The 18,497-nt window shown below is 35.1% G+C and overlaps 2 protein-coding genes across 2 annotated transcripts; one reads left to right on the forward strand and one right to left on the reverse strand.

The window, feature by feature from the left end:
* The first annotated feature begins 6,411 nt into the window (after positions 1-6,411).
* LOC120147280 (E3 ubiquitin-protein ligase AIRP2-like) lies at positions 6,412-10,134 on the forward strand. The gene is made up of 5 exons (XM_039160695.1): positions 6,412-6,678; positions 7,869-8,019; positions 8,101-8,167; positions 8,261-8,495; positions 9,654-10,134. The coding sequence occupies exons 1-5, from the start codon at positions 6,599-6,601 to the stop codon at positions 9,862-9,864; spliced, it is 744 nt and encodes a 247-aa protein (XP_039016626.1). The 5' UTR covers positions 6,412-6,598; the 3' UTR covers positions 9,865-10,134.
* A 6,720-nt stretch (positions 10,135-16,854) lies between these two features.
* Positions 16,855-18,196, reverse strand: LOC120147279. Its single transcript, XM_039160694.1, has 2 exons — positions 17,430-18,196; positions 16,855-17,314 (listed from the first exon to the last, which is right to left on the reverse strand). The coding sequence occupies exons 1-2, from the start codon at positions 18,194-18,196 to the stop codon at positions 16,855-16,857; spliced, it is 1,227 nt and encodes a 408-aa protein (XP_039016625.1).
* Between the last annotated feature and the right edge of the window lie 301 nt (positions 18,197-18,497).

Genomic DNA, 18,497 nt, shown 5'->3' on the forward strand with positions numbered 1-18,497 from the left:
GAAATTACATCAATTTAGGATATGGTCATGAATCAAACTAGCACAATTCTCCTGGAGAAACGAAGTAATTTGCTTTGAGAGAAAGTACAACATCATACTGCCAAGAGGGGCACTATTTTGGCCCATTTTAGTCTCTCTCTCTCGATTGTCTTCTTGAACCACATGCACAAAATTCACCATCTATTCTTAAGTAATCAGTCGTCAAATGTATTGCGACAAAGTAAAGATCTAATAGCATTCCCGTGTCTACGCAACAGCTCTACGGCAATAAAGTTGTCCAGCTCCACCACTAGATGTTGGTGTCTAAGGTTCCACGCATATTATAGTCTCTCAAACACTCCCCAAGGTTCTGCATCATTCGTATTTAGTTTAAGTCATCCCGTGTCCGGAGGACACCGATGTACTTTAGAGCGATTCACAACAGCATTCCTTGAATTTAGGAATCACGGACGAAGATAATGCAGCCTTTGCTTCCTCCACTAGTCATCGACTCTTTGTCAAGATAGGTTCCCTTCCAACATTACCGGGTAAAAAATAAAACAATTCATGTGTAACCATAGAGACTATATAACTGATCCAAACATCAAAGGCCATTCATCCTTATCATCTGAGAATCTCCCCCTTACCACATTAATATGAAGGAGTATCTACTCATGAATTTCCATCGAGAAAAAATCTATCCAATTATTTGACGTAATCAGACACATCCAAATATTCTTAGCTGTTGAACAAGAACGAAATAAATGTCCTTCAGTTTCTGGTTTCTTTCGACACGTCCCACAAGTAGCATCCGATGCAATATGCAGTCGGACTCTCTTTGTGTTAGTTAAAAGACGTCCACACGCTGATAGTCATAAAAGAATTTTAATCCACTGGAGACCATTATACTTCGCAATTATTGTCCGTACATTCTCGCTCGTCGATGCTCCTTGACATTCACGGAATGCATACGTAGATTTAACTGAAAAAGCTCTATTATCATTCCAACTCCAGCCAGGAACATTTTCAATTTGCGAGGGAAGAGGTGACTTGATTGCTACAATTTTAAGCACGATATTAATAGGCAAAAGGTGTGTAAATTCATCTATCATATCACGAATAACAGTTGACCTCCTGTCGTGGAGATTGTCGTTCACAATGAACTCAGACGAAGGATCAATATCATTGATCCAAGGGTCCTTCCAAAAGTCCACATTCATTCCATTGCCAAGGTTCTATATAATGCTTGAGCGTATATCGTCCCACGCCATATTTAACCCCTTTAATAAGTGCGAGCAGTTTCACTGATCTATAGAGGTCGGGATACCATCACTCCATCTATATTTAGTCCGCAAAACACGAATCAACAATTGATCCCTATTAGTAATCAAGCCAAAGGCGATCTTCATCAAGAAAGCAACATTTTGGCTCATCAAATGCTTGAAACCAAAATCCTCCCATTTAACTAAGTGGATGTCACTTTTTTCTAAGTAGTCTACATATTGTATGACCGAATTGCTGATAAAACAACTTTAGTTAAAGTTAGCCAACCAGCCAACATAAGTACCTTCGCCTTCCCAAAGGTCTGAGCATTTCACGTTTTCTTAATTTTCTTCCAACATGATGACGATATGTGTTGTCATTTTATTGGAGAATGTTACTTTATAATAAAAAATAATTCATGGTCATATCACATCGTCACACTAATGAGATTGTTATCCCCATCACCATGTCATTAAATTTTAACAATCTAGTAATACAATTGAAGCCTAAACTAAAATTCAATGTTAAAATAATATTAATTTTTAGTTTAATGGTAAAACCGATACAAACGTTAAAATTAGTGGTGTATGATGTAATTTCCTTTCAGTTAATTTGATACAATGTGTAACATTTGAGCTATTTAAAAAAAATAAGATCAAATTGAACAATACATAAATGTTAAAGACTAAACTTTTTATTATATTAAATTTAAAAATTATCACATCATTATTTTGTTAGTCATTTGATGGGGATGACTAAAATATAAATTTAATATTTATTTTATAATTTTATAAAATTTGGTGTAAAAAATCTTATTTAAAATTGAGTGTCCACGTGGTAGTTTACCCAATAGATTGCGATATGGCTCAACCCCATACGTTGACAAGTTAGAATTTAGTTCAACTAGATAAAATGACCCACTAGAAATTTACTATTTGATTAGGTTCAATGGTGGGCCATAGCAAATCTTAAGTAATGGAATATAAAAGTCATAGTTGTTGATTAAGTTTGGATTTTGTTTTCACTTATTTATGGCTAATAATGCAACTTACCAACTCCTCTTGTTAAACTAAGTTTTTATTCTCTTAAACCAATGATTAGATATAATAGTGTTCAAGGATCTTTTATATATATATATATATATATAATTTGTACTCCCAGTTTTCAAGTTTTGTCGTAATTAATTTGGATCGACCCGTACCACATACTTGGTTTTGGTAGATAAACCTCATAACTAGAATTCTCTGCATACATAAAAACTTAAACTCAATACCTTAAACTACTTGTCACTTGAACCAACCATCATTAGTATATTTTTTATTTTTTTATTAAATAGAAATGTATTATATTTTTAGGTTGAAAATTAAGATTTGAACCCACATAAAATGAGACAACATAAATATATATGATCACTCGGTTAATTAATTAATCTTAAGAATTTTTATATTTTAAAACATGTGTTTTTATTAACTGAATCTTAATTTTATTATCATTTTCTAAAATGTTTTTAATTTTAACGTGTTCAATTATAATTATTTTACATTTAAAAAATATAAAAGGATTATAGATAATTTAAGTATGTTTTAAAGATATATATATTTTAAAAATATTATAACAAATTATATCCCAACTACTACAATTAGTTAAATAATTCTATCTAAAATAATATAATAATCATGATATTATTATTTAATCATATAAGCTTATGCTTCAAGTTAATGACTACACACAACCAACAGAAAATATAATTTTATTTTCGGAACAAATTCCTTTTTTTATCCTTCGTAGTTATATATATTAGTGTAAAACTTTTTAGTTTTACATCTTTTTAGGAGTGGTGGATGAAGGGAAATCAAAGACTGAGATTAACAGTAGGAAATATGAATATATTCACTCATAAAAAAACGAGGAGTTAATCTCAGCCTTTAATTTCCCCTTATCCAACGATCCTAAAAAGGAAAGTTTTACACTATATATATGTATATATAATTTAAAAAGTTTAAATTATTTTTTTAATTAAAGTAAATATTTAAAGCATTTGAAATTGACATATTCTAATCTGATCTGACCTGATAAGATCATATTAATTAAAAAAATTCGAGTTCGGATCAAATTTTATATAGTGTGAGGTAGGGTCGGATGGAGAATGAAAAATCTCTTATCCAACTTGACTTGAAGGTAATAGTGTAATTTTTACCTATAAATTTTATGGATAACTGCTATAACACCCCCTCTATAAAAATTTTAATTAAGTCCTTATTTTATGTTGGGTTAGGTTGGATGGATTTTTTACTCTAAAATTTTGGGTTAGATCAAGTTCGGGTAGAAGAAATATGATCTTCGATTCAAATCAGGCTAGGTAAAGGATATGTATTTTTGGGTTGAGTCAGATTCGAGTGGAGGGTATATATTTTCGGGTCGAGTTGACTAAAAATTCGACCATTTGCCATCCCTAATCTATATACTTAAAGTATTCTTTTTAAAGTTTTGGTTTATTTCAAAAATAGGTACCTAAAGTATAATATTATTTTTATATAAGTATCTAAAGTACTTCTAATCAAAATAAATACTTAAAAAGTTTATCTTTTCATCTAGGAACTTGTAGTATTTTTTGCCAATGTATCTAAAATATACCATTTTTTTCATCTAAATACCTAAAAGTTGACACGTGACATGATTAAAACAATAATAATGAAAAAAATTCAGGTATGGACTTTGACTAAAAAATACCTTAGACTTAGACACAGAGATGAAACAGTTGAATACTTTAACATAAGTTAAAGATACAATTGATCATAGTAAAACAACCTATCACATGGACGACAACCCTACTGCGGAAAACATGAAGGGCGTTATCCTGGACGACAAACCCTTTTATCGATACCCTAGCATGGGTCTTGTTCCCCGAAAACCCTAGCGATGATGGGCAACAAAACCGTAGCCTTGTTGCTGTTGCGAGCTTGCCAAAAATCCCTTCCTACAAAGATACCTTTATGCATGATTCCAAGTCGATTACCTCAACAGACGATGACTTTATCGACAAGGAGGAAATAGAACTCATTAAAGGAGATGTGACACGTACCATTGTGGGTGGAATAATTTCAATTAATTTCTCCGATGGGGTGCAAAACTTGGCTACTGAAAGCCTTGATCAAACACTCGTAGTCAAGTTCCTCGGTAAAAGGATTGGTTATATAACTTTACGTAACCGAATCTATGACCTTTGGAAGCCATCTCAACCTATTCGCTTTATGGATATTGAGAATGAATATTTCTTAATTGCCTTTCATACTCATGCAGACTATCTCAAAGTTCTTATTGACGATCCATGGACGATCTCTGGACATTATTTAACCGTGGAACCATTGATGCCTGATTTCTCCACTTCCCAACCACACCCCAGCAGAAAGGTTGTCGTTTGAATTCAATTACCAAGTTTGTGGATTACCCGTTACCAGAGAAGCTTCATTACAAAAATTGGAGAGAGTATTGATCAAGTTATTAAGATTGATTATCAAACCGAATGTAGCCGACGGGTCGCTTTGTTAGAATAGCAAAATTCTGAAGGTGCTCCAGTGAACCCGATAGCCCCTTGCTGTGCAGACTCGTGCCCCTTTACCCTCGAAAATCTCCATGCTCACCCTCTTAAACTGAAGCCCTAAGTCATCCTTCACAAGCCTTCAACCATGCAATTTGATCTGACCTTTTGTGCCATGTACGATAAAGACATAATTGATTTTACGCACTTTTATTTTACAAGACACAAAAACATGTCATTTGGATATATCACTATTTTTCGTAACATAAAAAAATATTATTTAGGTGTGTCTTTATTTCACTATACATAAAATAATATTATTTTAGAATTAATCATAAAATGATGTTAGATTAAAAATAAATTTTTAAAGGGATAAAATGAAAAATATATATAATGATAAACTACGCTAGCTATCGGTATATAAACTATTAATTTTGGTTCGTTTTAGTATCTAAACATTTATTTTTTCAAAACCATATTTAACGTTTATTTTTTGTTTCATTTAGTACACCAACGTTAAAAACTTAATGAACGGGCTGACGTGGTATAGCTCTGGTGGACGGACGACTATTCTAAGCAGTGGACCACGAGAGTATGATGAATCGACCAACATAGTCCAGTTTCAAGCCCATCAGCCGATGAACTATGGAGATCGAAGGATGAAGAAATCGAAGAGTTCATCGTCGATTTGGGGAGATTGAAGTGTTTCCCTGTAAAACATAGCTCGAAAATTTGGGCTTCATCGATCGACAACTGTGAAGGCTAATGAGTCCTTCTATTAAGTTTTTTTACAGTGGGTACTAAAATAAAATAAAAATAAAATGTTAGATATCATTTAAAAAAAATAAAAATTTAATTATTAATATAAATCAAAACTAATAATTTAAATAATAAATAATTTGTTTACCCGATATATAATTTCATTTTCAAAATGGGAAATGGTGGAGAAGTTGCTTATGAAAACTCAATTCCAAAAAAGAAAAACAAAAAGGTCCATAAATAATCCAACAATGGAGCAGCCATACCTTCCAACTTTAGACCATTCTACTTTAATCCATATTAAATAAGTTTTTTCCTTTATCAAAGTATTAAATTAGTTTTAGATAAGTTCTTTGAATATAATAACATGCATGATAAAAAAAATTGAACATAATAATACAATATAATGTCATTTCATAATTTTAAAAAGGAAAATAATTTATTCTCATCTCCTTTTCCTTAATTTAATGGGTAAACTACAAGCTTAATTCCCCAACTATCACCTTTGTTCTGTTTTTGTTGCCTAACTATTTTTTTATTTCAATACCATACATAATATTTAGTTTAGTCTTAGTTTTATTTTGGTCTACCATTTGACATTGATTGTTCATACCACTGACTTTCATGATACTCAAATATGTGATCTCACGGAATAATAACAATTTTTTTACTACCAAGATCGCTTTGTGCAATTAAAATTAAATGTTAATTATGAATTTGTAACAAAAAAATAGTTAACTAACTAAAATAAAATAAAAAATAGAGTGCTAAACGTGTAGTTTACCCGAATTTAAATTATTATTTTTATCTCTCTCTCTCTCTCTCTCTCTCTCTCGCCTTCACATTCAAGATGAGAGTAGAAAGTAAAGTGTCACCGCCATCCACCAAAAGAGAGAGAAAACTGAAACTTGTTCTTCTCCGACCGAGGGACTGACCCCAAAGACTTATCGCAAAAAGAAGAAAAAAGGTTGTTTGGAGAAGGAAATTAGGGGGTTTTGGCTGATTTTTTGGGGGGAGGATTTATTGTAATTTGGGATTTTTTGGGGGTTGCTGGGAGATATGTACATAGGTTCCATGAGAAAGTCTTTCAAGGACTCTCTTAAAGTGATTGAAGCTGATATCCAACATGCCAATACTTTGTAAGTTTCCTTAATCATAATAAAAATCTGGGTTTTGGGTTCTTGTTTTCGATGATGCTTTTGTTTGAAATGAATGTTACTGTTCACAAAGCTTGAAGCTTTTTTCCCCTGTTTTTTTAAAACTGGTTCTCTGATTATGATTGTGAATCATATTTTACTTGTCCAGCAAAATGTTATCATCATTTCCATATAAAAAAATTTCTTTCCATTTTGACTTTCTAATATTTTCTTTTTAAAAAAACTTAAGCCCAAAGTTCTTCCGCTTCAGTTTCACCCTCCCATGTTTGATTCTTTGCCTTTTTTTCAGAAAAAAATGGGTGTTGGACATTTTCCATAGTAGGTTTAATTTATTTCCTTCAGCCTATTTTGGTCAGCAATGCATTTAATATTTTTTCTGTTTATATTAGGTTGAGTCGGTTTTTTGCACTGACAGTTTTCCCCTCCTAGATATGGGGTATCTTAATTATGACTGCCATTTTTGTTTATAAACATTTTTCTTCTTTGGAAATGTTAGAGCAAAGCTAGAGCTTTGAGGATTCTTTTCAAAGATTGCAAGTTTGCATGTGTCTTGTGGGGCATTTTTTCGTTATCTTGATAGATCTATTCCATCAGATTTCACGTGACCAATGGGTTCCACTTGATTGTACTGCTGTCACTAATGTTTTTTCATCTTTTTCATCCCTCTGCTCAGAGAGTGACAAATTTATGTTAGGGGCGAATTTTTAAAATTTTAGAAGAGGTAAATTTATAAAATTCGAAAACAGATTACCAATTGAAAGGACAAAGAAAATATTTAAAATATATGTTAATTTGGAATTTTCAGGGGCAATCGCCCCACCCGTCCCCTTCAGTATAAGTGTCACTCATCACTCATCAATGGTTGGTCCTTGCTCAATAAGGCATTTGTAATTGTTTTGATTCTTTAATATCTATATATATATATACACCATCATTTATGCCTTTTGGGTTGTTAAACTGATCCATTGAGAGATGATTTCTTTGTGATTTGCTGAAGCAAAGCCCCCAAAAGTTGTTAAAGTTGTTTTGCAATTAGTTCTTTTCAATAAGTCTGTATGATTCCCTTTGCAGCTGTGGGTGTTAGTGTGACGATATGTTTTTGACCCTATTGGTTAGTATTATCTCTATGTTCTCATTCTGTGTAAATGCTCTTTTTGTAATGGAAACTACAGGGCTTCGGATTTTCCTAGGGAGTACGATGGTGCATGCCTTCAAATGAGATTGTCTTACAGTCCAGCCGCACACCTCTTCCTGTTTTTGGTGCAGTGGACTGACTGTCACCTTGCCGGAGCATTGGGGCTGTTAAGGATACTAATTTACAAGGTTATATTTCGTTACTTTGGGTTTAACTTGTATCACAATAAGGGACGTTAGCTGATTTTGCTGTTGTATCACATTTTTCAGGTTTATGTGGATGGAACTACCACCATGTCTACGCATGAAAGGAAAGCTAGCATAAGAGAATTCTATGGTATCTTCCTCGATCTGTGTGTTCTGGTTCACTTATAGAATGTAGTTCTTATTTCGGGTTATCCTAATGCTTCTGATTTTGTACCGTGTCCAGCTGTTATCTATCCCTCTTTACTGCAACTTCAGAGTGGTGTCAATGATACCGAAGATAAAAAACAGAAAGCAGTGTGTATGGAAAGGTACCGAAGACGAGACGATGAAGAGTACAAGCAGCTTAATAATGTTGATATTGAAAGAGAAGAAGAATGTGGAATATGCATGGAGATTAACAGTAAAATTGTGTTGCCAAATTGCAACCATGCTATGTGCTTGAAGTGTTACCACGAGTGGTATTCTTTCTCTCCTGCCCTGCGTCCCCTTTCCCATCTATCTTTCGCTTTGTATACTTTATATGATTTTTGTTAAATTATCAGCTATGCATATATCCTTTAAAGTTCTGTTTTTATATGCCAAGAGTCTTTAGTACTACAGTATCGGCTCCCCATTAATATATACAGCATAGAAATTAGCCTCTCTATGATATTGATAGGTTTGTTGTTTTGCATTAATAACCTAGCTTGATATGTGTTTTACAAATGGAACCCATGAAGTGATGGAGGATAAACTAATAGAATTTGCAAAGTGACCGGTAGATGTGTTGCTTCAAATGCAATTTAAAGCATGATGATGGAATTGAATCCTTCGGACTTATCGTTTAAAAAGCTTATGATGATGCAGCATTTAGAATGGTGATTATCATGTTCTCTTTACATCTTTGTAAGATGGAACCATGCATGTTGTCCGGTTGGCCCCAGATGCTTTTGAGTGTTCTCAGGTGATCGGGTCTTCTATCTAGTTTCTCGACTTCAACATCATACTTGATTTCAAACTTCAGATATAAACTTTATCTGTATCCTCCATCTAGGAATCATTGGGTTTGGAAACCGGTGATGTCATCTCTTCAGTAAGGCGTCTCGGGTTAGGCAAATTGCTTTAACACATAAGTAAAACACTGAGACTGGTACCTCGCTGTTTGTGGTTCAGCTATAAAGGGATGCTGACTGGTCTGAGGTTTCTAAAGATGATTTTTCACTCCACTTTAAATATGAGGGAGCACCATTGAATTTAACATGATTAGTGTTCTGGAGTAAGAATCCAGTAAACTTTCTTGCTTAATTCTCAATTTGCTATATATGCTTCCCAGATTGTTCAATGGTTGCCGATCGTCACCTTTTCTGGAAGGTTCAAAGTTCTGAACAACTGAAATGTATTATTGTCCGTAATAAGATATTGGTTAACTTATTTGTAATGATTTTGCAATGGCGGGTGCTTTAAAATCATGATGGTTTATAAGCTTTGTTCCTCCAACCTTTCATTTTTCTTAAAGTATCTGTGTCTGACGCATAAGTCTAAATAACAGTGGATAAGTGCTAGTTTCCTGCTTCACTATTTCCCCTGGACGATAATATATTGTTTTTTACGATAGTATATGTTACAATGAATTGCAGGCGAGCTAGGTCACAGTCATGCCCCTTCTGCCGAGATAGCCTTAAGAGAGTTAATTCCGGGGATCTCTGGGTTTATACAGACAACAGGGATATAATCGACATGGCCACGGTGATAAGGGAGAATCTTAGAAGGCTTTTCATGTATATTGATAAGTTGCCACTGATTGTCCCTGATACCATTTTTGATACTTATGATTCCCATCTAAGGTGATATAAGTATATTCTGAATTATCTTCTCGGTGATCTAATTATAGACTTTTTGTTTCCTCGTCGATTACATAAAAGACCGAATCACTCTGATTCGGTGAATTTAGATAAGCTAGTGCTGCAGTGGTTTCTTCCCACTTCTCACCCGAAGAAAAACCATGCCCCGAGTAATTATGGATCCGTGGTGAAGTCGAGGTTAGTTTATTTGGTATATTTGTACATGATTGTATAGTCTAATGTTGGATGATTAAAGAAAAAAAAAACAATTTCAAGTCCTTTCCTGTGGCATTGAATCCCTTGAAAATGGAGGCTGAACAACATGTTGCATGTTTTATGACTGTGTCAAAGACACGATCAGTTGTTCTGTTACTGTTGTTTAAGCACGAACCTTGTCCCATCACCCACGTTTGTTTTCACTTCCCTTTCTTTTACAGTTTTCTTGTTTGAAGGATAAACAGTTCTCGTATTCGTATTGCGTCATATTCGTGTCGTTTTTGCGTACGGAGTAAAGGTTCCCTTTTTTTCTTTTCCCTTGATGGCACCTAAATCTTCATGATTACTAACGTTGAGTCGAATGGTATGGAGTCCGATTTTCGTTTTCATGTGATGTTAGAGTTGAGTAGTAGGGAGATCGATTGTCGTTTTTAAGTGATTTTGGGTTTAGATATCGTGGATAACCAAAAAAAAACAAATAATATCGGAAAAGGTTTGTTCTCTGTTTTGGATGTAATTTGAAGTTTTGAAATTAAAATTTTTATTTGTAAATTATATGAAATCTTGTTTACATTTATATCTCGTGCAATATAAGTTGTTGAGGCAAAATATAAGTTTTTATTATTATTATTTTAGATATGTTTTGTAATAGCATTGGCCTATTTATCCAGAGTCGAATAAGGTTTAATTTGTTTTGTAAAATATGACTCGGATTTTATTTTGGCCCTTTTAGTGCTTAAGCGAGTAACGATGTATAAAATCAATGGCATTTCGGACCAATAAAAATTTGGGTAAAGCATATTTAACTTTTTAGGCGCTTGTATTTAGGTTTTTCAACTTTTAAATTTTGCAACAAAGTCATCAAACATTTAGTTCGTTTAGAATGTGTGATGTAACCGTCCGTTTTATTGCCGTCAGTAGAAGATGATGGTCATCAAACATTTAGTTCGTTTAGAATGTGTGATGTAACCGTCCGTTTTATTGCCGTCAGTAGAAGATGATGTGGCATGTGAGGAAACCGTTTGTAGTTGAATAAAACCTCAATTAAATCATACTAATAATAGCAAACTTGATTTTGTTCCCCCAAATTGAAACATTAAACCCTAAAAACAAAAATTCATCTTTTTCTCTTTGTTTGGTCAACAATTGCAAGCAATGGATAAATTACCAAATGCAATCCCAACTTGTTTTTTGGAATGTCAATTATTTTACGCACAACTTGGACGAATAAGAATGTTGGAAGGAGATTTTTTGGATGCGTTAATTATGGGAGATCTAGGGGAAATTATAATTTCTTTGTTTGGTATGATCCCTTTTGAATCCACATTCACATACTATTGTTGGTTTGCTAAGGAAGATGAGAACCATGGAGAGAGGAAAAAGGCTTGAGCGAGTGATTTGGGTGGTTTGTTTGAGGATTTTTTTGTTGTTGGTTATGTTGGGTTAATTGGTGGGGAAATTTAACATTTAGGGTTGATGTTTCAAGTTCAGTTTGATATGGTAGATTTTGAGAATAGATTATGAATTTGGGGTTGAGCATGTAATTGATGTATTTTTGGAATTTTAGGTTTAGAATGTAATTTAAGTATTTTGGAATTTAGGGTTTAGAATGTAATTGATGACTATGTTACAAGTTTTAAAAGTCGGGGACCTAAATGCAAGCACCTGAAAAGTTTAGTGACCGTTTATATACTTTACCTTAAAAAATTATCAACCAATTGAAATAATTTTTTTTATGAAATTTTTATTTTTTGAACAAATTATTGATCAGTTAGAAAGATGAAAGGGTATGATCACATTGATCGATTAAATGTATTGTTATTCTCCTTTTGAGTTCAAGTAGTTGTATTTGTATAATTATTATATTATAATTATCTTAGACTATTTTTTTGAGGTCTTAGGTTGTAGTAGTTGTAGTTGTATAGATACTATATGATAAACACTTTATACTGTTAAAAAAAAGGGTAAAGCCAAAACGCTTAATCTCCAGATTGTGATCTTTACTTCAGGGGATACTTCAATATGAGAGTGCATTTTATACGGGGTTCCAGTAAATGCTCTTTTCTTTTGTCGTTGGTATTTCTTGGGATTAGATTATATGCTAACCCCCAATAAAGTTCCAATAGCTTATTTTGTGATTCTTTCAACATTGCTACTAAATTAAATTAGAGGTTTGTCAAAATTAATTTTTTGACTAGAAATGCTATCATATGTTGATACAACTTCCTTGATATTAGAGGCCACATATATTGAAGCTTCACCAAATAGAATGCCGTAGATAGACCTTCAACGCAAAAGTAGTATGGGCTGAATGGGTCTGCCTGTCTTAGGCCGCGCGCTGGGGGTGAAAGAGTTGCTCCCGTTGCCATTGAACGCAACCGTGTAGGAAATTGTTTTAGCATTCTAAGACTCATAATCTACTAAAAGATTATACTCTTATGTATAACATTATTAAGAGAGGAAGCGAACTACATTGAGAATAAGTTGTATCGTGAATTATGTAAAAAGATGGGTGTCTATTTAATGTATAAATGTTCTGACTATGTAATCAAGCTACATTCATTCGTCTTAAAGAGCGATAGATAATAGGTATGATTTATGAGCACCTATCTATATGTGGATGATCATGTATGATAATAGACTATTTGAATATCTATGATTTCGTATCATGATGCTTAGTGATACTAGGTAAGTATAGTTTATATCTATGAATGGTAGAATATTATTTGATTATTTAGTGATATTGGGTTATCACCTCTATTATTGATACTTATTATTTAGTGATATCTAGTGTAAATGCTATATATAATACATGATACTTAGTGATATCATATATAGATATTATATATATACTTGATGTTAGATGATACCAATTATAGATATTATTTATGAAATTTGACATTATGTGATACCAAATATTGTTATTGATTATTATATGATGCTAGTTGATACTGAATAATTTATTGCTAATAAAATGATTGTATGGATAAGTTATAGAGCCATGAATTAGTTGATGTTTGATGACATTCTTGAGTAATACACAGATGAATGTTCGTTAACGTGATATCCATAGATTGATATGAAAATTCCCAGATAATCAAATCTCAAAACGCTTTCCATGTGGCATGATTAACGAAATCGGGAGCGTACATCGTCTTACCGTATTCGTTAGCAGAAATGTTTTGAAGGATTAAACATGGTGGCACCTGACGAGGGGCAAACTACAGAAGAAAATAAAAATGTTTCTTCACCGAAACGGCCCCAGACTACATCGATCAGTAGTAGCATGTCAGAAACATGATGAATTTCTCCTAGCATGCTACCCAGCGAATAAAGATTATATCGGATTTTATTTTTCACCTGATTTTATGCTGAAGTACTTGGTACATCTTCGGCACGTTCATCAGGTGTAGTGGATGGGGGCGGTTTCACCACTGGATGAGGACTGGGTGGCAATGGTCTTGGTCTGACTTGCGCGACTATCTCTTTACATATTTCAAACTGCAATACGTAAAGAAACATGAAATTGGGGATGAATCGTAGGTGAAGAAAGCAAATGATAAGCCCTTTAAATTTCACGGCCTCAGACCAACCTTATAACCACATCCAGCTACACAAGCATTGAAGCATTCCTGTATGATAAAAAAATCAACGATGAATTTAATAGTATAATATTTGACCAAAAGTATAGCTTATTTCACTGATTCGAATTACGAATTCCTATAATTTACCCAGTTGCACTGCACATACATCCTTATGCTTTTTTTTTTGATAAGAATGGAAGGCCTCGCTAAAAACCCCCTTCTTGATTAAAGGAACTTAGTGATAAGCTCCTTAATCAGCGGAAGGAGGAAAAGAGTGCCTTAAGAACTTTATTGATAATATAATCTTACATAAGATTTAAACACTACATCACAATACATCCCATAAAACTTAACAACAATTTTATAATAGCCCATATCGCTGGACCAGAAAATCCAGTAACAGGTCCTTACAGTCAACCTATCCCTTTCTTAGCTAAGCTATCAGCCTCCCATTGCTCGCTCTTGGAATCCACCTCACTGAATGAACCTTGCCATTTGAAAGAGTCAAAATCTGATTAACCAAAGACAAGTAAAAAACAGGAGCCAAAGCCGGTGATTTAATCCATTCCACTACCGACTTGCAATCACTCTCAACAATCAATCTTCCAACCGAAACCCAAACTGAAGCCAGAAAAATTTCAATACCCTTTTAATAGCCTTTAATTCAGCTAGCGGAGGAGTAACTTGGTCCACCTTCTCTGAAAAAGTCAAAAGCGTGCAACACTCCGAATCTCTCAATATACCTCCTATGCCTCCACCCGAGCCTCCAAGCCTAACAGCACCATCAACGTTCATCTTAAGAAAATCAACAGGGGGGGGAAACCAACGCAGGTTATGACCAACTCTGTCTAAAGTTAACGAAAACCCATCTGCTAGAGATGGATTACCAATCAGCAAATCCTCCTGAATATTAACCATAGGAAACTTTGCTAAAAACCATTTTGATAACCTGAATCTAACTGTAAAGAACAAAGACATGCTGTCCAGGTTAGAACCTTCGAACACTATAGCATTCCTGGCTTTCCAGATTGACCAGAAGATAACACCTGGAATAAACTTCCATATCGTCGAGTTTCCCCTCAAATCACACCAGGAACTAAGCAAAGCAGGAGGGTCTTGAGGAAGAACAAACAAAATATCCCAGAAGCTAGCTATTTTATTCCACAACTTCCAAGCAACAAAACAGGAAATAAATAAGTGTTGAACTGTTTCCTCGTGAATCTTGCAGAAAGGACACTGTATATCCTCCCCTAAAGAAACTCCTCTCTTAACCAACTCAGCCTTAACTGCCAATTTCTGATGTGCCAGTTGCCACAGAAAAGCTTCCACTCTCGGTGGAGCCAAACCCTTCCAAACTCCTTGTAGCCACACATCATTACTCCCTACCTCCGAGCCAATGTTTTCCCTGCATGATTTAACCGAAAACAGTCCATCTCCACTAGCAGACCAAGAAAGAGAGTCCTCCACCAGCTCTGACAGTTTGACATCCTTAATTTTTATCATCAAAGCTAACCACTGGTCCAATTCCCAATCACTCAGATTCCTTCTAGTTTGGACATTCCACTCCCAACCACTCGGTCCATAGCTGCCAAACTCAACAATCTCCCCCCCTTTATTAATGGAAAGCACGTAGATTCTAGGAAAAAGTATTTTTAGAGGGACCTCATCCGCCCAAACATCATTCCAAAAAGAAATTGATTTCCCATTACCCACTTGCAGCTTCGAATTCAATCTAAGAAAGTTCCCTACCGAATCATTCTTAGAAAAATTATTAGCAATGCCTCTCAAGATCCATGAAGATTTCGGAGAAGTAACCTTTCCAATAGACATAGTGTTCCAACTCATCTTTTGCTTACTACACAACACCGATTTCCAGAGAGAGTTTTTGTCATTGGCAAATTTCCACACCCACTTGCCTAGTAAAGCCCGGTTAGTAAGATTCAAATCAAGGACACCTAGTCCACCACAGTTCAAAGGCCTGCAAACCGTGTTCCAATTTACCCAGTGAATCCTCCGCTTATCCCCCTTCTCACCCCAAAGAAAGTTAGCCATTAAAGAATTAAGCTTCTTTCCGATATTGCACGGCATTTTGAAAAGAGATAGAAAGAAAATCGGCAAAGAGGTTAGCACCGACTTCAACAGGACTGTCCTCCCAGCCAAAGACAGACAAGACGCTTTCCACCCCGCAAGTTTGGAACTAAAATTCTTAAAGACCGGATCCCATAGAGCCTCTGTGTTTTTCCTTGCTCCCAAGGGAAGTCCCAAGTATTCTGTAGGTAGAAAACCAACCGAACAGCCCACTTGTTCTGCCCAATCCGATAACACTCCCTCTTCCAAATTGATACCGAACAGCTTACTCTTTGCTAAATTGAGGTGTAAACCTGTCATAATGCTAAAGATCCTCAGCACCCTTTTTACATTCTTGATCTGATTAATGGAGGCTTGACAAAAAATTATTAAATCATCGGCGAATTGTAGATGGGACAGCCTGGTAGAATTTTCAGAATTCCCCATAATAATACCCTGGAATAAACCCCTCTCGATTGCTTTAGAAAGCATCAAATGTAACATCTCGCCTATAATGTTGAACAAAAGTGGAGAAAGACTGCAGCCTTGTCTAAGACCTTTTTCCATTGCAAACTCCTCAGAAGGAGACCCGTTAACAAGAATCGAAATAGAGGCTGTAGACAGACATTGAGTAATCCACGATGACCATCTGTTTCCAAATCCCATTTCTTTCATTGCTCTAAACAAAATAGGCCATTCCACAGTGTCGTATGCTCTTCGGAAGTCAACTTTAAAAACTACCCCTTGCAGTCCTTGTTTTCTCCAGAAATCAATACCTTCGTTCGCAATGAAGGCGCAATCCAATAACTGTCTCCCCGGAATAAATGCAAATTGGGATTGACTTATTATGTCGCCAACACAGCCACTCAACCTTTTAGATAATACTTTTGAGAGAATCTTGTATAAACTACCTACAAGGCTGATTGGTCTAAAATCCTCCACACTTTCCGGATTAGTCTTCTTCGGAATGAGTGTAATAAACGCGTGATTAACTCCGTGTTCCCATTTTCTACCTCTGAAAAAATCCTGGAAAAACTTCAATACATGTTCCTTTAAACCCGACCAACATTTCTTGAAGAAGCCCATGGTAAAGCCATCCGGTCCTGGTGCTTTAGAACTGTCCGAAGAAGCTATCGCTTGCCATATTCTTGTTCCGTGAACTGCTCCTCAAGTTTTAAAGATTGGAACTCTGATAGCATAGCAAACTCCAGGGATAAATCCTCTACACCCAGCGTTGACATAGAACTATAGGATTCCTTAAAAAAGGCCGCAATATGCAACTTAATAGATTGCGGATCTACAACTTCAGAACCATTGATCTTCAAACTAGTAATTTCATTTCTCCTACTCCTGTTTAGAGCAGTTAAATGAAAAAATCTAGTGTTTCTATCTCCATCTTTAATCCATTTCGCCCTTGATTTCTGAAACCAGATGCTTTCTTCAATCCTATACAACCTCCATAGATCCGATCTGAACTGCAGCAGATGCCCCCAGTCCTGTTGGCAGAGGTCCCCAGCTTGAGCTTTAAACTCAAGATTATTTATCTTCAATTCCAGATCTGCTATGGACTCAGAAATTCCATTGAACTTTCTGCCCGACCAACTTCTGATCGCTATTTTAGTTTCTTGAAGAATGCTGAAAATGCCCCTACTCCTTCTACTCCCCTCTCGAAACATCCATGGATGATTTAACTATATCCTCAAACCCTTTTTCCTCTAGAAGATAGTTAAAAAATCTGAATGGTTTGGGGCCCCAATCAACAGTTTTTTCCTCCAAACAAACGGGATTATGATCAGATAAAGATCTCGGTAACAGGCTTTGCAGAACATTAGGAAAACTTATCAGAAAATCCCCAGAAATTAGGAACCTATCCAATCTGACCCAAGTAGAGGCTTCTCTATTATTACACCAAGTGAACCTTCCCCCAACCATAGGTAGATCGATTAAATTAGTATGATTCAGGAAATTTCTTAGAATAGCTATAGAAAACCAATTTTGTGACATTCCTATCTTCTCTGTCGGATCAAAATACACATTAAAATCACCCCCAATGCAAACTGATACTGTTTGAGCAGTGACAAAATTCAGCAATTCCCTGAAAAAATCCTCCTTTTCAGCATCAATACTTGGACCATATACATTAATAATCACACATTTATCACATGAATTCTTAAAACTTCCAAAGACAGCTATGAACCTGCTGCTTAAATGACTATTTGTAACTTCAAAATCCTTATCATTCCACAACACCATTAAACCTCCTGCAGACCCCACAGCTGGAACAACAGTCCAACTATTAAGAATACTTCCACCTATCCTTCTCCTAATAGCCTGAGAACATTTTTCCAGCTTTGTTTCTTGAATGAGAAGAATGCCTGGTTTATAATTCCTGACCATAGTAGCTACTGCTCTAGATTTTTCCTTTTTTCGGATACCCCTTATGTTCCAAGAAATAATCTTCATCTTTACCATGTATATATCTATGGAAACAAAACCTCAAAGCAAAGTAGCCGAGAGATCCCTACTCCCCCGAAACCACCCCTTCCCCACAATCAGCCAAACCTTTCTCCATATTAATTATTTTATCCAAAAAGGCTTTCTTCCCCTCTTTGAATGAGATCCCAAGCAATTTACTGACTTCCCATGTAGCCAGCGCTTCTTCTAAAAATAAGGAAAAATTTGGAGAATACACAGTAGGGATACTAGCCACGTCCAGTGCTTCCCTAATCAGAATCCTTTTCTTTCTTCTAATACCAGTCCTTGCTTCTGATCC

This window comes from Hibiscus syriacus, unplaced genomic scaffold, assembly GCF_006381635.1.
Source record: "Hibiscus syriacus cultivar Baekdansim isolate YM2019G1 unplaced genomic scaffold, ASM638163v2 tig00110936_pilon, whole genome shotgun sequence".
Lineage (NCBI taxonomy): Eukaryota > Viridiplantae > Streptophyta > Magnoliopsida > Malvales > Malvaceae > Hibiscus > Hibiscus syriacus.

Coding starts and splice junctions, on each gene's coding strand:
- LOC120147279 (XM_039160694.1), bottom strand. CDS start 18,196: ATGGTAAAGATGAAGATTATTTCTTGGAACATAAGGGGTATCCGAAAA. Junction 17,315..17,429: donor TATCTTCTAGAGGAAAAAGG/GTTTGAGGATAT, acceptor TTGGTCGGGCAG/AAAGTTCAATGGAATTTCTG.
- LOC120147280 (XM_039160695.1), top strand. CDS start 6,599: ATGTACATAGGTTCCATGAGAAAGTCTTTCAAGGACTCTCTTAAAGTG. Junction 8,020..8,100: donor TAAGGATACTAATTTACAAG/GTTATATTTCGT, acceptor CACATTTTTCAG/GTTTATGTGGATGGAACTAC. Junction 8,168..8,260: donor TAGCATAAGAGAATTCTATG/GTATCTTCCTCG, acceptor TACCGTGTCCAG/CTGTTATCTATCCCTCTTTA.